The sequence below is a fragment of the Pan paniscus genome, chromosome 11 (genome assembly GCF_029289425.2).
Source record: "Pan paniscus chromosome 11, NHGRI_mPanPan1-v2.0_pri, whole genome shotgun sequence".
NCBI lineage: Eukaryota > Metazoa > Chordata > Mammalia > Primates > Hominidae > Pan > Pan paniscus.
The window spans coordinates 5,551,605-5,577,171 of NC_073260.2; the positions used below are offsets into that span (position 1 = coordinate 5,551,605).

General features: G+C 58.6%; 1 protein-coding gene across 5 annotated transcripts in view; it reads left to right on the forward strand.

Moving 5' to 3' along the window:
* Positions 1–25,567, forward strand: part of VAV2 (vav guanine nucleotide exchange factor 2) — a 231,830-nt gene that overhangs the window by 189,885 nt on the left and 16,378 nt on the right. For 2 of the 5 annotated variants that reach the window (XM_034929430.3, XM_055117497.2), the window contains exons 9-22: positions 5,710–5,809; positions 6,872–6,967; positions 7,661–7,729; positions 11,481–11,567; positions 14,004–14,089; positions 14,861–14,993; positions 15,374–15,427; positions 16,087–16,101; positions 17,519–17,628; positions 18,986–19,087; positions 19,813–19,901; positions 22,667–22,683; positions 23,434–23,455; positions 24,482–24,609. In XM_034929430.3, the coding sequence (XP_034785321.1) occupies positions 5,710–5,809; positions 6,872–6,967; positions 7,661–7,729; positions 11,481–11,567; positions 14,004–14,089; positions 14,861–14,993; positions 15,374–15,427; positions 16,087–16,101; positions 17,519–17,628; positions 18,986–19,087; positions 19,813–19,901; positions 22,667–22,683; positions 23,434–23,455; positions 24,482–24,609 (1,108 nt within the window). The remainder of the gene's footprint in view (positions 1–5,709; positions 5,810–6,871; positions 6,968–7,660; positions 7,730–11,480; positions 11,568–14,003; positions 14,090–14,860; positions 14,994–15,373; positions 15,428–16,086; positions 16,102–17,518; positions 17,629–18,985; positions 19,088–19,812; positions 19,902–22,666; positions 22,684–23,433; positions 23,456–24,481; positions 24,610–25,567) is intronic. The other 3 variants (XM_034929433.3, XM_034929435.3, XM_055117496.2) reach the window with 2 other exon arrangements.

Here is a 25,567-nt window from a genome sequence, read left to right on the forward strand (position 1 = left end):
AGTCCAGCTCCTGGTGGCTTCCTTGAGTGGGGCAGTGACTCATGCTGGGGGGAGTGGGGGCATACGGGGACGTGGGGGCAGGAGAGCTACAAAGGGAATGACCTCGGGGAGCTGGCAGCCCTGCAGGAAGGCCACGAACTGGCTTTCAAGAGGAGCTCTCTGTGGAGCTTTGCACAAACGCTTTTGGGAGGAATGCAGAACAGAACGAGACGAAGGCCACGCCCTCCTCCCCCAGGGCTGGGTGGGATCTCCCTGCGTATGTGGAGATGAAGGATCCGAGACAGGTGAGCGCTTTGGTGCACCAAGACTTCCACTCGGAATCCTGGAACGAGTGAGGCTGCCCTGTGGATGGTTCCTACCCAAAGCCCAAGGCTGGGTGGTTCCAGGGTACGGCCTGCAGGGAGAGTCCCCGGCCATGGTCCACCTCAGAAACCCCAGTAGGGGTTGGCTTGGCCACCTGCTCTGGCAGGGCTGCCTTTGGGAACCTCTGAAGTCAAGAAGCCTCAGCTCCCACTCTGTCTAACCCCCATTTCCCAGATGGGGAAACGGAGGCCAGAGCTGGCAGCTCAGCCGTGCACCTTGCTTGTTCCTGCATCCTTGGTCCATACCTGAGCCCATGGCCTGTGGTCCTCAATCCATGCTGGCCTGTCCCTGGGCATCTTGAGAGGTTGGGGCTGTGTGGACTGGAGGCAGAGGTGATACCATGAGGAAAATGGGCAGAGGAGAGGCATCTCTGGAGGAGGCATTTGTGCACCGTGTGGTGGGGTCAGAATTTGACGTACTCAGAAAGTTAAAAAACATGATCCTCACACAAATACCCACGGAGCTCGGGCCACGGGTCTGTCAGCTCACGAACAAGGGAACCACATACCTTGTCAGCAGAGAGGGGAGGTCGGGCAGGATGCTGGACACGGCGGGCCGTGCCTTGCAAGGTGACCACACTGAGACCTTTGGGGCCATGTCCTCTATCAGGACAGAAATCATTTGCGCCTGAACAACTTTCTCCAGGGGAGGAGTCAGCCGGAGCGGGGCGGGGAAGGGGGGGGCTGCCCCTGGGAGGTGCTCCAACCAGACCAGGAATGCGTGAAGTCGTGTGTGTGTGTGTGTGTGTGTGTGCACGCGCGTGCTTGTGTGTTTGTGTGCACCTGCATGTGTGCCCGTGTGTGTTATTCCAAGTTTTGGCTCCCTTTTCTTAACAGTAGTAAATATGGTTAGATTTAAGGCCTGTAAACTTTTGCCTCCTTAACTGACTTCCTCCAATAGGCTTGGAGTCACTGTCATTTTCTCTCCATTTTTCGGGGAAAAGTCAAACTGTGCCCCCTGGGGACTCTGTGGCCCATGCTGCCTGGTATGTGGCAGGTGCTCAGAGTCCTGTGGTGTGGATGGAGGCGTCTGTGTGAGTGACCTGGCTTGGCTGTAACAATGACCGCAAACATGGTGGCTTGAAACAACAGAGATGTCTCCGTTCTGGAGGCCAGACTCCTAGTCTCACTGAGCCAAAGTCCAAGTGTGCCCGGGTCATGCTTCCTGCAGAGGCTTCAGGGGGATCCTTCCTACGTCCTGCAGCTGCTGGAGGCCCCGGGTGTTCCTGGCTGAGGCTGCTTCGTTCTCTGTCCCCGTCTCCACATGGCCTCCCCGCGTCTCTGTGTCCTTTTCTGAGGCCACTCTCATTGGAGTCAGGGCCACCTTCCTTCAGCATGGCCTCATCTCAGTCCTTACCTTCATTACATCTGCATCGTGACCAAATAAGGTCACAGTGTGAGGCTCTAGTGGACCCCCTGCAGCCAAGTTCTGGTCCGAGGCCCCCTCCATCACCAGCTGCCCTTGCTCAGTGGGGCTGGGGGTGTGCAGGTGCTGGCATCTGCTCTGCCCCTGGGTCAGGTGAGAGAGGGCGCGGGCCCCTCGAGTGTCCTTCTGGACTCAACGGAGAGAGAGTGTCCCTCTGCAGAGGTGTCACCCTGGGGCCCTGAGGGCCAGGGTTGAGAGCCATGTGCATTCGCTTTGGAATCTGGCCCTGTTCCCCTTGCTGGGCGACCTCAGAAGTCACGTCACGTCTCTGAGCCTCAGGGCCCCTGTGGTGGAAGTGGTGTTTCTGTGAGGATGCAGTGAGCCCAGGTGTGAAGCACGTCCCACGGCCAGGGCCCTTTCAGGCTCTTCGTGGAGGTCTGTCTGTCTTTCCCCAGAGTTCTCCTGTTTGCTGCAAGTGTCTGCCATTCCCCCCACCCCCAACCTCCTGCATCCTTTTATCAAATGGATAGAAGGACCTGTGTCCAGGCTTGTGGCTGTGGCCACTCACAGCCGTGTGTGAGTGCCTGGTGCAGGCAGGCTCCGGGCTGGGTGCTGGGGTATGGGGATGAGTGAGACCCATTGCAGGAGCTCAGAGCTGGTGGGTGGGGGTCACCCGGGGCAGTCTCCTCTTTGGGCTCCCACTGACCTTGGACGGGCCTCTACCTGCTGCCCTTTGACCTATCTCCTTGCTTTTCCCTCTGGCCCTGCTGGTGCAGGGGTTGAAGTGAAGAAGGGGCAATGATAGGGAAGAGTTTTGACAGATGAGTAGAAGTTTGCCAGGTGGAGAAGGCTGCCGGCTCAGCTGTGCTGTGGCTGATGTGGGTGTTCCCGGTAGAGCATGGTGTGAGGAGAGTAAGGCTGGGATCTGCACTCCAGCCCCTCGTCCACCTAAACCTCGGGCCAAGGTGACTTGGTGTGAAATTGAAAGGCGGAGCTCACAAAGCTGGTTTGGCCACACTAGAGCTGCTGGCACCAGGCATGTTATCCGCTGGGCTTCAGTTGGGAGCTTTTTCCACCTACATGAAGACTTGTCTCGACCGGGAGGGACTGGGGCCATCACTGGGCCCAGCTCACCTGAAATGCTCGAAGCCGAGTCTGCAGTGGCGCGGGGCCTGGTGGGAAGTCAGGCAGTGTGGTGTCCCTCGGGCCCGAGCGTGGCCCCAGCCCCAGCAGCAGCAGACATGGCTCCATGCGGGCAGGACCCCTCGCTGGGGACTCTGTCTTTCCTTCTCCCCAGCCCAGACTCGTCCTCCCGCCTCCAGGCGGTCTTGGGAAGCTCTGAAAGCCTTGAGGTTCACCACCTGCCCTGGCTTCCCCACCTAGAGTCCTCAGGCCAGGTCAGGGGCACTTTTCAAAGGGGCCACAGGGGTGGGCTGGGGGCCTTAGGGTTTGGGGTGCCCCTGGACCTCCTGCCTTGCTTCTGGTCTGGTGTCATCATCAGATGGGAGGCACAGCCAGGAGGCAGAGCAGTGCAGCCCTAGGACAGCCCCAGGACCTGGGCTTTGGGGTCGGTGACTGCTGGTGTGATTCCCTTCTCAGCTACGGGGCTCTCTGAGCCTCAGTGTCCCCATGGGTAGAACGGCGACAGTCACGGTCCCAGAGCTTCCAGCCCAGGTCCTGGCACCAAGTGATGCCCAGTGTGTGTGGCGTGTCTTCTGCGCATGGCTCTGACCATTCTTTCAGGGTGGAGAAAACACCGATCCGGAGCAGGGCAGGTGCAGGCGGCCGCCGGGAGTCAGTGTCTTGTCCGCTCACTTTCAGGCTGTCCGGTGGTCTCTTAAATGTCCCTCTGTTCCTTCTCTCCTCTCCTACTCTACCGGGGGCTTCTGAAGCTTTTGTTCATTTTTTTTTTTTAAAGGGGAAAACCCTTTTTCTTGATTGCTTCCAGAGATGATAGGTTTTCACCAACTTTTATATGAAAATGATCAGTGTAATAACAGACTCATTTAGGTGGAAACCAGGGGGCAGGTTCCCATTTAAAGTGGCTCCCGGTCAACACACAGCCCAAGCACCAGGCAGGAGGCAGGCCCTTTGCAATGATGGTGATGCCTCCATGCAGACCTCCCAGGTCTGTGGACAGGGGACCCACCCGTGGGGACACACCCCTGCAGGCCATGTGGGACTGGCCATGGGTGCTTTGCTTGACTGTGGCTGGGTCAGGTGAGCTTCGAGCAGATTCAGGTCCTTTATCAGAGTCGTGGACTGTCAGCCTCGCATGCCAGAGGTGTCCCTGCAGGCTTGTGAGGGAGGATTCTCGGGCGGCCTGAGGAAGTACCAGTCACTGGACCCCACGCGCGGCGCTGGGAGGGTGTCAGGGCCTCTGTCAGCCCTGGCCGTGGTGAGGACAGCCTCATGAGCATTTGTTGGGAGTAGGAAGTGTGTCAAGATGCCCGTCCCTGTGCCCGAGCCAGCTCCAAAGGGACATGCTCCCTAGGCAGAAAATGTGTTCCCAGCCACTGTTCTGTTCTTCTGAGCCCAGAACTCCAGAGTTGGGAAGAAAGTGAGCATCGTGTGGTCCAAAACCCCACGGGTGTGGGGAGCAGGGCCTGTCTAGGGACCCATGTGGCAGAGCCACTTGGATGGAAACCTGTCCCTGCATCAAGACCCCACCATCAGGACGCTTCTCCCCGAGGGTCACCCTCCGCAGAAGCCAGGCTACAGGCCCAGCTGCCCGCCCCGAGCCCCAGGCCGGGTGCCCTATGGCAAAGCAGCTCTTACGATGGAAAGAGAAATGGCCCAGAGGCCATGGTGACCTGGTCCCAAGAGCCTGCCCTGGGCTTCCCAGGCCAGGGAAGCCTCCAGACACCAACACACAGCCCTGCCAGAGAGCACATCACCAGGACGCTGGGTCCGGCCCAGCCTTGCAGGCCAGACTGTCAGCTCCTAGCAAGTTCACGGAGGCCTCAGTCTCCCTGCCTGAAGAGTGGGGCTAATCACCCCCATCTTTACAAATGGGCAAAAAAGTCATAAGGCTTGTCGGCAGAGCACCTGGCAGCAGCTGCCTCAGCGAGTGGTGGCTCTTGTCATCCTTGTTGTCACCAACATCGTCACCTGGTGTGGTTCTTCTTTGGGACTGCCCTGTCGGTGGGGTTATGGGGTTTTAAAGATGAAGTTTCAGGCTGGTAACCTAAGACCCTGAGGCTCCAGAGGCCGGGAACCCTGGGTTCCAGTTTGTAGAGATGTGGGCCCAGTGCAGGGAGAGGGAGAAGGTGCCGTGGCTGAAGAGACCAGCACAAGGCACTGAAGGGGGAATCAGAGTGGCCGGGAGAGAGCGATGCTGAGGCCAGGAGGAGGCGGTGGGCAGGACACGAGGGCTGGCTTCCTGGGCGTCCTCCCAGGTCCTCCCAGGTCTGGGGGCCACCTGGCTGCCTGCATCCCTGAAGAGGGGGCTGTCACTGCTGTTGTCCCCTGCTTGTGGAATCCAGACACCATGTGGAAGCAACAAGGGTGACCCTTAGGGGTTCCCCACCTAGCACATCATGAGGGTGAGCCCTGAGCCAGCGCAGGCCTCGGTGCTCAGGGCCTGGGGGCAATATTCTGAGCCCTCCTGGGGTCTTCTTTCCTGGGGGGATGTCAGGGGCTTCTCTTTCCTCCAGTGTTGGCCCTTTTTGGGGGTGGGATGGGGGGTTGAGAGCTCTAGCCTGCATCCCAGCCGGGACCTGACCTAGAACCACCTGGGACTCAGGAAGAGCAGGGGCACCCCCTCTCCCAGCACGCCGGCAGCCCTCCTGCGGCCTGGTAGCTTCGGGAAGGTGAAAGCAGCCTCCTGGCAGTTGAATGTGTCCACATGCAGGGAGCTGTCAGGGGAGGGGCCTGTTGGTTGCGCACCTACAGCCTGCTGGGAAAAATGGACGGGCTCACTGCAGCCCCGAGCTGCTCATTAAATCTGTGTGCGTGTGTGCGTGTGTGTGCACCGTCCAGGCTCCTGATCTACGGGGAGTACTGCAGCCACATGGAGCACGCCCAGAACACACTGAACCAGCTCCTGGCCAGCCGGGAGGACTTCAGGCAGAAAGTCGAGGTAAGTCCTGCCAGGCGTTGGCCCTGGCCCTGGCTCCAAGGTTGCAGCTTGCAGGCCAGAGCTCGTTAGGTACCAGCCTCTCTCTTGCCCATTTGTTGGGAAGGTGGTGATGGGGGTGATGACGTAATGGTTTTTTGTAGATTTTTCTTTTTTGCATTGTGTTGGGTTGGGGAGTGGGTTGGGTGGAGGTCACCATCCCAGGCCAGGACACAGTGAGACTCCCCATGGAGAAACGTCCTTGGGACTGAATCTGACTCAGCTGGGGGCTCTGACTGACCCCTGATCCTGGCCTCCGCTGACCCCAGGGAGTCCCGGGTAACATTTGCTGGGAACTGTGGGGCCACCCACCCCTCATCCATCCTCACCCCAGGCCCAGGGCAAGTCTCTGTCAACATCTAGTGTTTCTCACGTGAGCCCCTCCCAGCCCCTCCCAGCCCCTCCTGTTCCCAGCTGGAGTTTCCAGGCTCCATCTGGTTAGTACACCCTGGTTTCTGCGTGGAGCCTGGTGAAGAGCCCCCTGGCTCTAGCAGTGGTGGAGGCAGCGTGGCCCCCCAGTAGAGATGCACGATGCCCCCCAAGTCCAGTCAATGAATGGGGGAATGCCCTGGTTCCTGGGAGTGGCCCCACAGCTCAGTGCAAGTTGGTGCCCCGCCTTGCTTCTCCCAGAGGCCAGACCAGAGAGGGGTTGGTGAATGGGGGATGGCCTGCTGCCCCTTCTCCAAAGGACCTTCTCCAAGGGACCTGGCCTGGCGGAAGAGTCAAAGCCACATCCAGGCAGGCCCAGCAGGCGCCCCGAGAGGGTTTCTGTAGCATCGCACGTGTCTCACTGCGTCCCAGTGTGGCCAGTGCAGACACGGCAGGGTGGGAGCCATGTGTTGTGAAGCCCACCCCTCTGCACACACCTGGTGCATGGACTGGTTCTGGGAGCCTGGCTAGAGAAGGGCCAAACGTCTGGGCCTGAGTTCTGGGCTTAGGTCTCCCCTCTCTGTGGGCGGGGGTACAGGTGGGTGGGTTCAGGCTTTCCTCGGGGAGGGCTCTCCCATCGCCCTGTCGCCCTCCCAGGAGTGCACGCTGAAGGTCCAGGATGGAAAATTTAAGCTGCAAGACCTGCTGGTGGTCCCCATGCAGAGGGTGCTCAAATACCACCTGCTCTTGAAGGTGAGGCTCTGGGCCCCGGGTGCCTGTGGGGTCATCACTGCTGGAGTCAGATGAGGGCTGGCAGCTTCCAGGGGGTGTGGGATGTAGCCCACAGACAGATTAATTTGAATATAAACAAGTCAGTTCATGCTTAGCTCATTATCACTGCTCAATGCATGTGATGGACGATTATCACAGTAAATATACACAGGAAAATGATGAGTCAAATCACTAAAGAGGTCAGAAAACTGAAAGAGACAGAAAAGCGTCCTCACACCAGGAATAAGAAAGCTACTGTGGTTGGTCTCTGAGCTTCCTGGTGGCCATGGCAGAAATGGACATGGAAGGGCTTCAGGAAAGACAGACCTGGGAGGGAAGGCGGTGGTTTCTGCCCGGCACCTTGTGAGGCCCTTTTCCCGTGGAATGCTGGCACAGCGATCTTGCTTTTTGCTGCCTTCATGGCCCTTCTCACGGTCACTCCCTTCCTTTATCCACAAGGTTTGGGAGCGCCCCTGCCAAGAAGTGGGGTATCCCCTATGGAGGAGTCACTCTCTGTCCTTTGGTGTCGGGCAGCCAAACCCAGCCTGGCTGGCAGGTGGGGGTGGCTTTCTTCTGAGGACTTTGTTCTGTGCACACCCCCTGCCCCAGGTAGGGGCCAGGGCAGAGGCCAGAACCCCCGAGTGGTAACACATGACACTCTTCTCACCCTTCCAGGAGCTTCTGAGCCATTCTGCGGAACGGCCTGAGAGGCAGCAGCTCAAAGAAGCACTGGAAGCCATGCAGGTGTGTGGGTAAACTGAGGCAGGGGAGAAGCCACCGTCTGGCTTAGCACACCATGCCCATGTTCTTGGACTGGAATTGGGCTCATTAACGAGCCTCAATTTTGACTGTGGACATTTTCCTGGGACAGCAGGAGTTGGGGCAGGGCAGGGCAGGGCAGTGGGTGAGACCCACAGGAGGTAGAGGTGACGGGTGGAGGGCACTGCAGGTCAGGTGCCCCCTCAGGTGTCCCGAGTCCTAACCTCACCTGTCCAACAAGACCTCCCTTGAGCCTCCCCTCCCCCTGCTTTTCCCCCAGGCACTGGCCTCCATTCTGGGCTTTCTGGCCCAGTGCTTCTCACTCCCAGCACTGAGGCTTCTGCTTCTAAAATGCCACCTCCGGTGCCATCTCTCAGCTACCTGCCTGGGGAGCTCCTTCGCTCCTGGCTGTTTCGAGGGCCCCCAGCCAGCCATGCCTCCCTCTCTCCCTTGTCCGGGTGAGCTCAGCTCATGCCACTCCCTTGCTCAGAAATCTTCCGTGGCTCCCTCTGCCCATGAAGCAGGCATGGGCTCCTCACTCTGGCACTCCCGGCCTTCTGCAGGATACTTGCCCCTGATGTCGCAGCTGTGTTCAGCACAGTTCCAGGCAGGTTTGATCCCTCCCAGGCTCCTGCACGTGCCCTGCACTTCCCCGGCTCCGGGTGTTGGCTCAGGTGCACCCTCCTCCTCGTCATCTGGCCACGTCCTGCTCATCCTGCCTTCACTGTGGACAGAACGTTTTCCAGGGAGGATCGCCCCCCACTGGGTTCCGTCCTCAGGGAACTGGCTTCCCCGTGGGTGGCACTCTTCCTCCTGGACACACTTGTTCATGCCAGCTCCTTCCCAGCCAGGCCTGTGTCAGCCATAGTCACCTGTGTCCCCAGGCCAGGCACAGCACCTGGCATGTGGTAGGTCCCCTCCAGCTGCATCTGGGTGGAGGGATGACGACTCCCCCAACATCTCCCTCGTCGGGAGCACAGGACACCTCTGCCAACCCCCCTCAGGGCTGCAGTCCTGCCCTCTGACACCTGGCCCCTGCCCTCTGGGCAGCCCCCCTGGGCTTTGGGCCCCCTTTTCCTTTCCCAGGTACCTCATTTAAGGAGCTCCCTCTGGGTGGGGGAGGGGCTGTAATCTGTCTCCGTCTATAGCTGCTGTTGGGCTGGGACGGGAGTGGGGCCAGTGCTTGGCCGCCGGTGCTAAGAGGTTCTTTGAGCAGGGCTTGTGCTCGGGGAGAAATTTACTCCAAATCCTGTGGGCACTCGTGTGTGGGCACGGGAGGTGGTCCCAGAGACCTTCAGATTCCCGCTCGGCTGCACTGGGCAGCGAGCACCCTGAGGAATGCTCCAGGAAAGCCTCCTGCCATGACGGGCTGGCAGAACTTTCTCGGTGTCAGCTCTGCGGCCCCCCAAGCCGCCCCTCTCCAACACCTGCTCTGGCCTGTCTGCTGTGAGCCACGGTGTGTGAGCCAGCGTGGATGCGTCCTCAGGGGCTCTGAGACAGTGACAGCAGGTGCAGTGGGCCGTGCACCCGGGCCCTGAGTGTGGTCTTGCGTTTCATACTCTCAGCACTCGGTGTCTGGCTGGCGAGTGGCTCTGAGCCCCTCGACGGGACGGTTTCCCAGGAGTGTAGCTCACGGTGCTGCACAAAGTACTCGGTGACTTGCGTGTGTGCGTCTGCCTTTCTGAGAGCCACCGAACCTCCATGAAACTTCAGGGCTGGGGGGATTTTAGAAGTCTTTTGATCCATTCCCAATTTATATAGGAAGTCATTCATGCAGCCACTATGGGAGTCGTCACTGTACCTGGGCTTGATTTCCCCTAGGGACTGAGAGCTCACTCCTTGTAAGGCAGTGTCTTTGAGAGTCAGCCCCCGTGCCTCTGTGGGCCTGAGGTTTGTCTCCAAGGGAAGTGCGGTTTTAGGTCCAAGCTCCATGAGCTGACTGCAGTCCTGCCTCTGTATCAAAGTACAGACATTTCCCTCACCTGCTCATTCATTCGGGCAACTTCCATCTGTTCCTATTTCATGCCAGGCATTGGGCCAGGTGCACGCAGGGGCCACGGTGGTCAGAGTTGTAATGTTTCTGCCTTTGGGAGGGGGATGGTCCTGAGCTCTAGACTTGCTATTGGGGTCCTTGTCTCTGGGAATTTATTCCTTATTTTAAAGGCAAGTGGACAAGAAAATGGAACACCCCTTTCAGACAGCGTGCTGCAGCCTCCCCAGGAAGTTCCCTCCTGCGGGGTGGGTGGGGAGCCAATGGTGAGGTCTTCTAGGAACGAGGAAGGGCGGGAGGGATGGGAACCTGCTGAAGACCTGGCTCTGGCTCTGGCTCTGGCCCTGGCTGGTCACTTGCATTTTGGGGAATTCCACCCGCTGCTCTGGGGGGGGCAGGGCCAGGACCGCCCACGTGGCTGGCTCCCTTGGGTTCCGCTGTGGGCCAGGTCCGGACACTGCGTTTTCTGGACTGAAGTGGGCACTGCTCTCTGGTGGCCAGCACGAGGATTGCAGCACGGCAGACAGGCGCCGGAGTGGGGGTGGCCAGACCCGTGGAGAGAGGGACTTCCTGACCCCTCATTCTGTCCAGGCTCCAAGGGGAGGCTGTGGCTTGGAGAGGCTAGGGAGGGGGAAGCTTCCCAAGAACGGGGACATAGGTCAGCCCAAGTCTAGGTGGCTCTTATGTGGCCTGATGTGGCTCCCACACACAGGGCTGCTTCCCTCTATTAGGATGTTTAAGAGGGACCACGTGATGGGGTAGAAAGAAGTGGCACCAGCCAGGAGTTTGGGGCTCTTGGCATCATCACTGACGAGGTGTGGCTCTCGGTCAGTGTGTTCCCTTTCCTGCCTCAGTTTCCTTATCTGTCATGCAGAGGTGATGTTTTTCAGCCCTCCTGTCTCGAGGGCGGCCTCCCCGGCAGGATGGAGGAAGAAGGTCCAGAAACGCCCGGTGCCTGGATGCTGGGTGGGGGTGGGGGGGTCCCTGGGGGCTGAGCTGCTGCATGCATGTGCGTGCATGTACACACACGCACCCTGCACAGCACAGCTCGCTCACACACACAATCACACAGTCAGACACACCCCACCCAGCACAACCTGCTCACATACACACACACAGTCACACACACCCCACTCAGCATAACCCGCTCACACAATCACACACACAATCACACACACCCCACCCAGTACAGCCCACTCAGACACACATGTTCTCACACAATCACTCACACACATACACACCACAGCACAGCCCGCTCACACACACACACACACACATGCACCCCACCCAGCACAGCTCACTCACACATACACACAATCACACACACACACCCCACCCCGCACAGCTCGCTCACATACCACACACCGCACCCAGTACAGCCCACTTATACACACAGTCACACACACCCCACCCAGCACAACCAGCTCACACACAGTCACACACACCCCACCCAGTACAGCCCGCTTACACACACACAGTCACACACACCGCACCCAGCACAACCCGCTCAATCACACACACCCCACCCAGTACAGCCCGCTCACACGCACATGCTGTCTCATACACACACACACACACCACAGCACAGTCCGCTCACACACACTCACACATGCTCACACACACACACCCCACCCAGCACAGCCCACTCACATGCACACACACCCCACCCAGTACAGCCTGCTTACACACACAGTCACACACACCCCACCCAGCACAGCCCGCTCACTTCTGCCTCTTGTTTTCAAGGACTTGGCGATGTACATCAATGAAGTTAAACGGGACAAGGAGACCTTGAGGAAAATCAGCGAATTTCAGAGTTCTATAGAAAATTTGGTGAGTGAGACTGACTCTTCAGGCTAGGGAAGGTCGATGAGGACAGTACCTATAAAGTCACGTTCACAGCCCCAGTATTGAGTGAGCTCCATGGGCAGCCACACCATGGCTGCCTGTTGAGAGGCTGGTGCCCGGCAACTTCTGAGTTTGATCTCAGACCCCCAGCATCCACGCTTCCTTGCCCACGACAGCCAACCCAAGTGCCCTGTGCACTGAAGACTGCCTGTGCTCGGGGGGAGGGGGACGGGGAGGGGAGGGGACAGGGGAGGGACTGTATTCATTGCCCAGCCCCCCTTCTCCCCCAAGCCTAGACAGAAGACCCCTTCAAGTCCAAGAGGAGAACTGTGTCTCCCAGGGGCAGGAGACGCCCCCTGGTTCGTGGACCCCTGGCACACCCTCACCTTGACTCTCCCCTCCAGGGGCAATGGACAGGGTTTGGGCCCAGGCTCGGTGGGGCCGGCAGTCGCCTCTGCTCCTCGGACCCCATCAGGCACGGCTGCCACCTCCTGGGACTCCCCAGAGCCTAGCCCTGCAGAGGCCAGGCTTGGGCTACCGAGTCAGTCACCTCGTCCTGCCTGGGGAGAGGGGATGCGCCACCCCAGGAAGCAAACTCCCTGGTCTGTGCTGACCAGAGCCGACTTCCCGAGGATCTGCTGGTTCTAACCTGGGCTTCTCCACCTCAGCACTGCTGACGTCTGGGGCCGGATCATTCTTGGTTGTGGGACCTGCCCTGTGCGTTACAGGATGTGGAGCAGTGTACCTGGCTGCCACCCACCAGACACCAGTAGCACCCCCACCCCATCAAGTAATGCCAACCAGATATGCCTCTGGACATTACCAGAGGGTCCTTTGGGTGGCAAAATTACCCCTGGTGGTGAATCACAAACATTTTCACCCTGGTGATTTCACTCGCATGAAGCTGGCAGGGGAAGGTCCCCGATGGCCAGGCCACACCCACCCGGTGCCAGCAGCACAAAGAGAATGCCCTCCACGAACGTGGGGCACAGAAAAGCACCTGCAATACGTCGGCGATGAAAGGAAAAAAAATAAGCTTCTGAAGGGCATTATGATACTGCCCCCTTCATCTTTCATTTTAGAAAGAAATTAAAATGTGTGGGTGCAGAGGAGGCCAAGGACGGCCGCACCCTGCACCATCAGCACCTGGCGGGTCCGTGCTGCCGTGAGCTCCTGCGCGAGGCGTTCACAAATGCGTACAGTGAGCACGACGTGAGGAGAAAAGTTCGTTTTGTTTTGTTTTTTAAGTTTTTACATAGAAGTAATACTTGTTCATTAAACAGCAAGAACAGGCTGGGCGCGGTGGTCATGCCTGTAATCCCAGCACTCTGGGAGGCTGAGGTGGAAGGATCACTTGAGGTCAGGAGTTCGAGACCAACCTGGCAAATGTGGTAAAACCCTGTCTCTACTAAAAATACAAAAATTAGCCAGGCGTGCTGGCAGGTGCCTGTAATCCCAGCTACTTGGGAGGCTGAGGCAGGAGAATCTCTTGAACCCGGGAGGCGGAGGTTGCAGTGAGCCACGATTGCGCCACTGCACTCCAGCCTGGGTGACAGAGTGAGACTACCTCAAAAACGACAACAGCAAGAATAAAACAGCATGGCCAGCAGGCGTCGAGCATCCCCATGAGCCAGGCCCTGTACCCAGTCCTGGCTCTGAATCCCGTCGCCACAGGGAAGGTGGTGAGAGCTGAGATCAGAGGCCTGGAGCAAGTTGACTGGGACTATGTGGCACCAAAGCTGTCCTTGCAGCCTCTGGGGCTGAGACCTTGGAAGGAGACACTGAGCCTGTGCCTCCAGCACCTCCCAGGCAGGGCCCTGTTCTTGTCTTGAAGCATTTTCCTCCACCTTTTCCTGTCTGTGGACACTTTGAAAGCCACGCAGGGAACATGTCAAGAGAAGCTCTCTCTGAATCAGAAGAGTCACAGAGACAAAACCAGACAGACAACGAAAATGAACCTCAGCGAACCACACAGGGGTCTGAGTCGAAGCCTCACCCTTGGCAGGACCCCGGCCCCACCCGCCCTGCAGCAGATAGGCGCTGTTTGTTCTCTCCTGAACGTGGGGCTTGGGCTTCTGGCTTTTCTGACCGGGTCCCGCTTGGGGCTCCACACAGCGGCGGCCTCTGTGAACACAACCGGCACCGTCAATCGCCCTTTGTCCCCAGAGCTGAAGGGAGCCCCTTGGCGGGGCTGGCCAGGAAAGGGAGAGAAGCTGCCAGGCCCGGTCCCTTCCCGGTCTTCTGCACCCTCCCTCGTCCATCCTGAGCACCAGCTGGGAGCCACAGGGGCTGTTTCCCTTCGTCCCGCCTCTGCTGCCTGTGGGGAGTTCCCTTGGGTGCACGACAGTCTGCCCTGCCCTTGCGGTCAGGAGAACTGGGGCTGCTCCAGCCCCGGCTGACGGCCCCTCTCCTTCTTCCCAGCAAGTGAAACTGGAGGAATTTGGAAGACCAAAGATTGACGGGGAACTGAAAGTCCGGTCCATAGTCAACCACACCAAGCAGGACAGGTGAGCGGGGCGCGTGTTGTGCGCTGGGTGGCATCCCGCCAGGGTCTGGCTCTCCCTCCCAGGGAGCCACTCCTAAGTGGCTCTGGAAGCCAGGCCTTCCTGTGGAAAGAGCTGCCTGGCGGTGGCTTTGTGTTGTTCAGTTTTAATTGCTTCCTTCCTTCTCGTCAGCGAGCGGGCGCCACAGCAGTGGGGCTTTTGTGCCCGTGGCGGGCACCAGGCTGGGCTGGGGCAGCCAAAGATGAGGGCCAGGCCCCTCACTGCCAATGCTCAGCCTCCAGGAACCCAAGACAGGCCCAGAGTGGTCGGATGGGCTCTTTGCCAAATGACTGCCGGAGAGTGTCCAGGCGCACGGTGGCCCAGGCTTGTCCAGGGCCCTCCTTGTGCACCTACTGTGTGCTGGGGCAGGGGTCACAGCAGATCTGGGTCCCGCCCTCTTGAGGCTCCCAGTCCAGCGCGGGATCAACTGGGAGTGGCCGTCGGGGGTCAGTGCTGCGTGGGAGGCCAGCGTGGGGGATGCAGGAGCCCCTTGAAGGGCTCCTGGCACAGGCTCAGTCACGGGGGTAGGGAGCCAAGGAAGGCTTCCTGGAGAAGCAGTGTGGGAACAGCCGAGACCTGACCGAGGCTCAGCATTAGTCTGGTGAGCCAGGTGAGGGCAGGGCTCGCCCGGAGAGGGAGCCGCGTGCCAGAGCCTCAGGCTCAGCTCCTGCCGCCTCCTCGGAGCAGAGCACGCAGTGCTGGGGTGCTGATCCCCTGCTGCGCTGCCTGGCCCAGGTACTTGTTCCTGTTTGACAAGGTGGTCATCGTCTGCAAGCGGAAGGGCTACAGCTACGAGCTCAAGGAGATCATCGAGCTGCTGTTCCACAAGATGACCGACGACCCCATGAACAACAAGGACGTCAAGAAGGTGGGGCTTTCCGGGTCCCCCCTGCTACCCAGGAACGTGGGGGTGGCCTGGAGAGAGGCACTGGGTTCCAGACCCCAGGGGAAGGGGACTCGAAGTCAGCCGCTGATGCTGGCCGGGTGGGTTGGGGTGGGCGTCTCCGCTCTGCAGGAAGGCTCCTCTCTGAGTCACTGCCTCGCCGTCGTGACCACTGCTCATAGCAGGCCTGCTCCTCGCCAGGCCCAGCGCCCCCCAGAAAGGTGGGCAAGACCAGAATCCCACTCCCCAGTGAGGCGACTGAAGCAGAGGGGAGAGGCCACCCCAAGGCCTCTAGTGAGGGTGGGACTTTCAACCTTGGCTTTCCATCTGGCCAGCCTGACTCTAGCCCATGTTGTCCCTTGTAGCAAGCAGGCTTTCCTCTCCCGTCCCACCCTGCGGTGCTTGGAGGAGGGCTGTGGGTAGGTCTGGCTGTGGCTTTTCCAAGACTCTACATGTAGCTGGCTGGGGCCTGTGGCTGCTGGGGTGGGGCCAGGGCTGCAGGGGTGGGGCCTGTGGCTGCTGGGGCGGGGCCAGGACTGCAGAGGTGGGCCTGTGGCTGCCAGGGGGTGGGGCCAGGGCTACAGGGACGGGGCCGAAGCTGCTGTGGGGCAGGACCATGGCTATAGGGCTATTGCTGGCTGGCTGTCTGGTTCAGTCCTGCTTCAGCTGAGGCTTCTGCCCATGGCACTTGAGCACCTACCGTGTGCAGCCCTGGTGGGGTGGGGGGCGGGGGTCAGGAGCCCTTGTTCTGAAAGTCCAGTCCCTGGCCTCCAGGGCTGGCAGTGTAGCCCTCGTCCAGACCCAGCAAGTGCAGACTGGATGAGCTGTTGAGGGTGACCCTCCCTGCCCTCATGCCCAAAACAAGTAACTGGGGCCCATGAGGCAGTCCTGCCACCAGCACCCAACACTCTGGGAAGAAATTCCTTTCCCCGCTGATCACCCCACCCCCAGCCTGGGCACTGAGGGGTGTCCCACCTGCCAGGGCTCCTGGCGCCCCCACACTGCGGCACCCACCACAGGGCCGGGCTTAGCCTCTCACTGACCGTGTTCCCCTTCCTCTCCTCTCCATGCTTCCTAGTCTCACGGGAAAATGGTAAGCACCTAGCGCCCAGGTCCTCCCACCTGCCTCAATCATCCCAGCCTGGTGCTGGCACTTCTGCCCGGAGCCAGGGGACCCAGGGGCCTGAGGGGCTGGGCTCAGGGTTTTCTTGGTCCTTCGTCCTCCACTCCCTTTCCTGATGATGAAATGATTTGTATTCATGATGAAAGGCTTGCCCGCTAAGACAGTGTGAAAGGAAAACTCCGTGATCCTCAGTCCCTGGAGCTCGGGGTCAGAGGCTGGGGTTTCTTGGTCTCTCTTCAGCTCTCCATCATCCTTTTTGTTTTTCTGTGTTCTCTCCCTCCTCCCTCCCTCTTTCTCCCCTTTTCCTCTCTCTTTCCTTGTCTTTCCTCCTCCCATCCCCGCTCCACGCTTCCCCTCTCCACGCTTCCCCTCTCCATCCCTCCCTTCGTTCCTCTTTCCCGCCATCTTTTCTAACCCAGTAGGCTCCTATTTGCCAAACTCTTTTTTCTGGACCACTTTGAAAGCCCTTTGTCCGAGAGCTCGGAGAGATGGCGAGGCCTGTGGGGTGGCCGAAGGGGAGGCAGGGAAGGGGGCAGTTGTGGGTTGCTCAGTCGGGGATGGCTTCACGGAGGGTGCCCCAGGCCCATGGCTGTTCCCTGCCTTTTTGTTGTTACTGTTCTACTTCAGAGAAGTGAGGTTTTTTTAGCATCGCATTTAGGAAGTGAAAGTGGGTGGTCAGGCCTTGTGGAGGGGCCCTGGGTGGGGCCCTGCGCTCATCCTTCCTGGGATCCTGCCCCTGCTTAACATGCATCTACATATGCACTCGGTGGAGCATCCTCGCACATGGGCGCAGGCAGGAGTGCAGATCTGCCCAGGCATGTGTGTGTGCACCCACAGGAGAGCTCACACGGGAGAGCACCCACAGGAGAGCACCCACAGGAGAGCACCCACAGGAGAGCTCCCACAGGAGAGCACGCACAGGAGAGCTCACACAGCATGGGTGCATGTGCATCATACGTGTTAGGACATGTGTGTACCTGCAGGGACAGATACAAGTGTGTGTGTGCACATGCTCACAGGAGCACTGGGCACACGCATGCACAGGTGCACACGCATAGACACGCGTGCAGGCACAGATGCCCACCCATGCACGCAGGAGCACACTAGTATGCATGCAGAGGTGAAGGCACAAGCGCATATGTATTCTCACGTGAGGGTATGGGCACACAGCTATACATGCATGCATACAGAGGCACATGTGTGCACATACAGCATGGGCAAGCGTGCAGGTACACACGTGAGAACATGTGTTCACACAGGCACAGGCACCTGTGCACGTATGCATATACACACGTGCACATGCTGCACAGGCGAGAGTACACGTGGACATGTGCCAGGATGTCTGAAGCCGTGTCTATTGCTAGCATGGCCCCTCTCCCCCCCGCAGTGGTCCTACGGCTTCTACCTAATTCACCTTCAAGGAAAGCAGGGCTTCCAGTTTTTCTGCAAAACAGAAGATATGAAGAGGAAGTGGATGGAGCAGTTTGAGATGGCCATGTGAGTTCCAGGGCGGCAGCCCCCATGTCCCCGGCAGATGAGTTGTATGGGGGGTGGAAGCCCAGGTGGATTGTGTCTGTGGTTCCTCTCAGACCAGGGGCGGTGGGAGGCAAAGTTGGAACATCAGGTACACAGACAACCTCCATCACCCCTGGGACACCAGCCTCAAGCAGTGACGTCCTCTTTAACAATCGATCCAGAGTGAGAGGGCTCTCCCTCTGCCACAGCCTGTCCCAGGCAGGCTCCGCTGTCCTGCTGGAATGAGCCATCCCACCCTTGAGGCTGAGCCTGGCACGCCTGGCCCACAGAGCAGTGACCGGCTGGGAGTGGCCACGATGCCAGAGGATTCCTGGTGACCCCAGTCTTCAGGGTCTTGTGGGCTGGTGGCTTGGCACCTGTTTTTGAAGCCACAGAACTATTTTTCCATGAGATCCAAGAGGACTCATATCCGAGATATGTGAAACAGAGAAAGATGATGAGCGGGTTCCCGGAACACGGACCCTGGAGGGCCAGCAGGGTTGTCTGTGCTTGAGCTCTGCGGGCAGGTGAGCTGGGGCCTGCAGGCAGGTGCACTCGCCTCTCTGACCGTTTCCTCTGGTGAAATGGAGAGGGGAAGGCCTGTGTTCTGGCCTTTTTGGGAGGATCGAAAGAGAACCATTGGACACAGCAGGGCCAGGGCCTGGCTCGTGGGAATAGATGCAGCCAGCTGGTTTGCACCCAGGCTCTGTGGGGGAGGCCTGGGGCATCTTCTCTTCGGCCACTCGCTTTCCATGGCCTGTAATTTTCTCCCCAACATCCTATTGTGCAAAAGTTCAAGTGTTCATGGAAGCTGAAGCGACGTGATGGTGAATAGCCGTCTTCTCACCACGCCGCCGCCATCCACATCACCCCACCCCACCCCAGCCATCCAACAGCGGGTCTGTGTCAAAGTGAATTGCACACCAGTGCAGCCCCCCTGAGTACCTCAGGGGGCCCAATATTTGTTTAGCTTCTGAAATTTCAAGCTTATATCCAATGAGGCAAACAAATCTTAAGTATATGTTTTCTGAGTTTTAACAAATACCCACACCTGCCCACATCCAGTCCCAGTCAGGACCTTAGACCACCGTCCCCACCTGGAAGGTTCTCTCAGGCCAGTGCAGCAGTGTTAAAGCGTCTTCTCTGACCTGCCTTCTACCAGCAGGGAGTCTGGGCCCTGAGTCTGCCCCATGTTGCGGGCAGAGCCAGGCTTGGAGTCCAGGCCCTTTCGGATTCTGCACAGCCTGAGTCCGGAGCCCAGCTGGTTCCCAGGATGGCCACATGGTGGGGCTCGGGGAATCCAGTGGGTGTAGCGTCTGCTCTCTTTCCCTCCTGCCAGGTCAAACATCAAGCCAGACAAAGCCAATGCCAACCACCACAGTTTCCAGATGTACACGTTTGACAAGACCACCAACTGCAAAGCCTGCAAAATGTTCCTCAGGTGTGGGAAACCCCCTGCTACAGCCCTCACCTCGCTCCACGCCCAGCCCAGGCCCCTGAGAGAGCTTAGTGTTCCGTCTGTCCCATGTTCCCTGTGGGAGGCCCTGAGGGGTTAAGGGAGTATACCCCACAAGAGTCAGGCCCGTGCCAGGCATGGTGGCTCAAGTCTCAGCACTTTGGGAGGCTGAGGCAGGCGAATCGCTTGAGCCCAGTAGTTCAGGACCAGCCTGGCAACATGGCAAAACTCTGTCTGTACAAAAAATACAAAAGTCAGCCAGGCGTGTTGGCCTGCACCTGTGGCCCCAGCTACTCGGGAGGCTGATGTGGGAGAATTGAATAAGTCCTGGAGATTGAGCCTCCAGTGAGCTGTGATGTCGCCACTGCGCTCCAGCCTGGGTGACAGAGTGAGACTCTGTCTCCAAAAAAAAAAAAAAAAAAAAAGGCCCAGCCAAGCCCTTGGAGTTTCAGATCTAGCCGGGAGGTGATTGTTCCTGGGTGCCCGGGATGCTGTGTGGGGCAGGGAGGCAGGCTGGTGGAGGTAGGGGAAAGCAGGTGTCAGGCTGCCTGGTAAGGGAGGGTCCTGGATACTCAGGGCTATGAGGGATGTGTGTGCTGGGAGACAGCCAGCCAGGTGAGCCTGGGTGGGGACAAGGGCCTTGACCTTGGCAGAGAGGCATGAGGAGCCGGCCCCAGCCTCGACCTCACCTCCTGCCCTCCCCTGTGCAGGGGCACCTTCTACCAGGGATACATGTGTACCAAGTGTGGCGTCGGGGCACACAAGGAGTGCCTGGAAGTGATACCTCCCTGCAAGTTCAGTGAGTACCCCCCTCACCCCCCCACCCCAGTCCCTGGCCACGCCTGCTCACTTCTGCCCTCTACCACCTGGGTACGGGCCTCGGGCACCGTCTCCCACAGGGCAGCGACCAGATGAGGGCACCAGTGCTCACGTGCCCCAGGGCAGACACCAGACGCCTGCCGCACGTCACACACTTATCAGGAGACACAGCCGGGATGAATTCCATTCCAAGCCCTCTCTCCTAATGGGTACTTGAGGACCCCTCCCCATCTCCTGCATCCCCTGCCCCACTCCAGGAGGAAGCTTCTAGAATCTCCACCCCCAAACACGGCACAGAACATTCTCAACAGGTGCATGGAGGTTTCTCATCACAGAAACACCGGTCACCCTGGGTTCTCCCGGCGGGTGAGGCCTGGCCATCAGTAGCTATAGCCATGTTAGTAAATGGTTCAGACACACACACACATGCGCGCATACACACATGGCACTTACAGTGGTTCCCTTCTGTTCATGCCCATTTAGGGAAGCTTGAGGCTCAGGGAGGGGAGAGGATTGAGCCAGGCTGGCAGTGGGCAGAGGCAGGGATGCGCCCTGGAGGCTCCTCTGAAGCATGTTGGGTCGGGGGCATACATTTGGGGTTGTGCCCAGCTCAGGGCAGCTGGACAGCGGTGCAAAGCCTGAGACGGTTCTCTCCTGAGAGGTTTCAGACATCAGGATGTCACCTCCATCATCAGCCCCAGAAACTGAGGCTTGAAACTTTCAGCAATTTGTCTACACTTATTAGCGGAGCTTCTATTCAACAAAGAGCCCCCGGTGGCCCCAGGCCGAGTCTCTGGGTCTTGTCTCCTTGAGCCTCCTGAAAGTGTCTTAAGGCAGAAAAACAAGTCAGGCCAGCTTGTCACCCAGAGACGCCATTGCCCAGAATACATTTTGAGCTGTGACTTTAGATCAATAGTTAATTCACCATTTACTGTGAGTGCCAGCCCAGTACCCTAACCTGGGGAGAGGGCCAGAAGGTCAGCCCAGACCCCCTTGTCCCCATCACAGGCCCAATGCAGCCCCCTAGCTGTGCACAGGATCCCGCAGCCCCTGGAGTTAGTGCTGGAGGATTCCGCAGGCAGCCTGTGGCCTGAACGCAGCTTTTCAGCTGTGCCCATCAATGCTGCCCTCTTGTGGTCGCATGTCCCCAGACGATGGCTGCAGCTACTTAGAATCTTTTTTTGCTTTCTCTGATTCTAAAGGCAATACGTTTACTTATCAAAAATTTGGAGAAAAAAAAAAGAAATGAAATTTTAAAGAAAGTATCACCCGTGAACTTACCTAGAAATGATGAAAGGCAATGTTTCGGTATATTTCCTTCCAAGTTTTCTTTTTTTGTAATTTTTCTGTTTTCCCCCCCGATTATTAATTACTGATTTTCCATAGAAAATTTGGAAAATGTAGAGAAGTGTAAAGGAGGAGAGAAAAACTACTCCTCCTATCCCCAGGCAAAGCCAGCTGCCACGAGGCCCCAAGCACTGTCCTGCTTTCTGCAGACGTGCACACCCGCCCACCCCATCTCTGTATGGTTTTGAATTTTTCTTAGTATGTGTAGTTGGAACTGCAGGTCTTTTGGAAGCCAGCATTGCTGTCTGCATTCTCCCATGTCCTGGCAGCGCCCTGGCTGGCACCAGCTCCATTCTCCCCAGGGGCCTGTGTCCTTGCCCCCCTCCTCATCCCTCTGCTGGGGGACGCTGTCCTTGCCACTTGTAGCCATTTTTCCCTTAACAGTGTCCAAGCTGCCTTCCCTCTGATCCAGGCTTCTACCTTTGCTCTGGGGTTTGGCTCTGGGAAGTGTTCCTTTGACCGTTGTAGCCTTCACCCCTCAGCTCTGCCGAGGCTGGTTTAGCTGTTTGCTGCCCATGGGGGCCGAGATGTCCCGGAGAGATGCTGGCCTCTCCTGAGAGCCTTTCCTGTGGGAAGCCCCCATCAGGCACAGTCATTGCTGCTGTCCAGCTGCCCCCCACTCCCGACCCCTGCCCACTGAGCTGGAACCTGTTCTGTAATGTCTGTGGATACCTCTGTCTGCCCAGAGCCGTCTGCACTGTGAGTGCTGGGTGGTGTGGAGGTCACGTCAGCGATGTGTGTGAGCTGTTGGGCTCCTTGCCTCCTTGCCTCCTCTGGTGGTAGGTGGCAGCCACCTTGGCAGATGGCTGGGCCCTAAAGGGCCTTGGGAACATTGGCTCTCCTGGCACCTAAGGTCTTGTGTCCTTGAGCATGTTGGCACCTGGGTGTCTGAGCTGAGGATGGCAAGCAGGTAGCATGCGTACCAATGCTTCCTCATCACTTGCCCCAGCAGGCATCACTAAGCGATTGTGGCAGGTAGCATGCATACCAATGCTTCCTCATGACGTGCCCCAGCAGGCATCACTAAGCGATTGTGGAAATCTCCCCTTTGAGTGCCAGGTACCACCCCATGATCCAGACAGCTGCCGCCATTCAAAAGAGGTGGCCCAGGCGGGATAACCTTTTTGCCAGCTCAGGTCTATTACCCAGTCCAAGTTCTCCCATGGGCCCCCTAAAGCCAGAGCTCAGAATTTGCTGGCAGAAGTAACTGAGAGGCTTTCACAGCCATGAGCTCGGACCTGCGTGTCCATGATCCATGTCCAAAACAGACCACTTTGTAGCTTGGCTCACTTACCATCTTAAGCTCGGCCCAGAGGCTCGGGTCGGTGTGAGTGAGAGCTGCATGGGGCCTTGGCGTCGGTGGCCTCCCCTCTAACACCTGACCTGCTTCCTTTCCAGCTTCTCCTGCAGATCTGGTAAGTCCCCAGAGTGTTTCCCCTCCCTCTGCCCCACCCCCGCCACATCCCTGTGTGCCCAGAGCCAGAACCAATTGTCTGCCTCTCACCACTCATGGGGCCACACCGGCTTGGATGAGCCACTTTTGGTCACAAGATGCCTCTGCTTTCCTTGGTGGGTGTCATTAGAGTCCTCCTAGGGGCCCCAGCGGTGTCTTCCGATCCAAGCTGCCCCCCTCATTCCCTTGCCCAGTGGCTGCTCACGGCTATGGGTACAGCTCTGGGACCTGCACCAGCCCTCCTGCCCCCGAGCCCCCCAGCTGGCTCAGAGCCCTCTGTTTAGCTGATATGGGGATGGAGTCACTTCCAGGGGCTTCGTGTGCCCCTCGAGCTATGGGGTCCACATGAACCAGCCTCCATGGAGGATGGAAACTTAGTCGTATTTGGCACTGTGTGTCCCAGATGGACACCACAAAGCCCGGGCTCAGAGCGGGTGGTCAGGGCAGGCTTCCTGGAGGAGGTGGGGGCCCGTGGTAAGGAGTGGGAGAGGGAAGGGCACAGACCTTCCAGGAGTGGAGGTGCACAGAGGTGAAGTATATTGCCAGGGTGGGGGCGTCCCATAGGGAACAGTGTCCCTCTCCTCCCCTGCTCCTGCCTTGACCCCTCTATCTAGGAACTAGTGGGGACAGGGAGGGCGGGGTGGGTTGATGCATGGGCCACAGTCAAAGAGCAGCCTTCCCTCATCTCTGTGTTCTGTCCTTGTCCTCACAGGACGCCTCCGGAGCGGGACCAGGTGAGTCTTCTGGACCTGGGCCCTCTGCTATCACCCATGTCAGCCGTCGCCTGGGAGCTGAGCCAGGGCCTGGGTGTGGTGATGGCCAGGTCTGCCCAGCCACCAGACGCTCCAGGCTCCTGGATGCTGCCGTCTGGGCCCCCTCCCTCCTGCCTCTCTGGCCTCTATGGCACCTCCTTGGGAGGTGGCTCTGTTTCTGATAAGGCAGCACCAGGCTGTAGGGACAGGACCCAGCCTGCAGAGGAGCAAGGGCCTTCTAGCCGGGGAGGCCCACCGAACTGCAGCCAGAGACCTGAGATCAAAAGGCGCTGCTGTTCTCCCACCACCTTCTCCGTCCCCTTCCTGTCTTGCTGCGGGTTGCTTAATGGAAACGTGCTTCTAGACACAGCGTAAAAAGCATCGTGTTCTCTGCAAACTTGAGTGCAGTCCAGGCAGTGCTCAGTACAGCCTCACCCTCATCGGCAGAGGACAAAAGATGAAAAACGCCACTGCTGCTGGGGACAGGCAGGAGCTGGGCTGGGAGAGCCGTGGGCTCCTTGAGAGCTACAGGCAGGGCTGGGTCAGAGCAAGGCTTGTCTAAGAGCAGCCTCCACATTCCCTGGGGGCACAGCCAGGACCCCCATTTCAGGCCCAGAGCACCTCTGTGAGCTCTGTGGCCTTGGGCAAGCTGCTGGGCCTGCTGACCCGTCGCCTGTCTCTGACACGAGGGATCCCCCGTCTTCTGCCCCGCACAGCTGCCTGTGGGCCACAAATCTGAAGGGTGTTTGGAAGAAAACACAAAGTGCCATCTGAAAATAAGTTGCTGTTCCATCATGACCCCTGAATCTGTCTATTGCATAAATAATTATGATATTTATCAAAAAGACACGAGGCTTAGGGGAAGGATTTACGGAAGGGAGATGCAGGCGCAAGGCTGTGTGTGCTGGGGGAGGCCGAGCTTGGTGATGGGGTGGGCTGCGGGCCGGGGCCAAGTCAGTCACCGAGTGAGCTGCTGAGTCACTGAGTGAGCTGTCCTATCCTTTGCAGGTCCCAAGATGGTGGCCATGCAGAATTACCATGGCAACCCAGCCCCTCCCGGGAAGCCTGTGCTGACCTTCCAGACGGGCGACGTGCTTGAGCTGCTGAGGGGCGACCCTGAGTCTCCGTGGTGGGAGGTGGGTCCTGGGGCCCGGGAGGGTCGAGGGTCCCCGGCTCCGGCTCCTCCCTGCTCCCTGGGGCAGAAGCATAAAGTCCTGCACATCCCCAGGCAGAGGCAGAGGGGTGAGAGACCACCAGGGAGGAGGAGGCACAGGGGGGCTAGCAAGGCCTCTCCTGCCTCAGTGCCCCGTTCTGCGCCATGGCATGCGTTCTTGGGAACCTTAGCTTGGGCTCCCCGGGTGTTTGCTTTGACATGGTAGGCGATGCAGCGTCCCTTCCCAGGAGAGGCCCTCCTGCCCTGGCACCCAAGGCCTTTCTCCATTGGCCTCTGTCCTTCTTGCCTCTGTTGTGTCTCATAGGCCCTCAGGCTTCTGCCCTGGCCATGCCATGCCCACCCTCCTCCCCACCCCTACCTCAGTTCAGGCCAGCAACCTTCGCATGATCGTGGGGTGAGCGGGCAGGTTCGCTCCTTCCCCAGGTGGGCACAGATGTTGTCATCGTGATGTCGTTTATGGTTCTGAGCCAGGAATGTGCTGCTCTGTTTCCAAGGCCCACAGAGTGGGGACCTTTGTGGGCGTTCATCCCCACCTTCAGCAGATGGCTGGGCTGTAAAGGGTTCTGGGCGCATTTGCCCTTCCCTTGACACGCTGAGACCCCATGTCGTTGAGCATGCTGGCACCTGGGCGTCTGAGCCAAGGACTCAGACCCCCAGTCCTGGGCCCCTCTACCAAGCCCCAGTGCTCAAGGGAGCCCCAAGACCCACAGGTCAGCAGAGCGCCACGGGGCCTTGAGGGCACTTAGCCCAGCAAGGTAGCTTCCCGCGGGAGCTGACATTAGAGCCGAATGTTTGTTAATGTTCAGGTTACAATGATGCTGTGGTCATTTTGTCATGGTCATTATCAGTCCATACTCGGTGATGGATTTCTTGTACCAGACCCTACATTCATGTAACAGGAGGTTCAGAGGGTGCAAAAG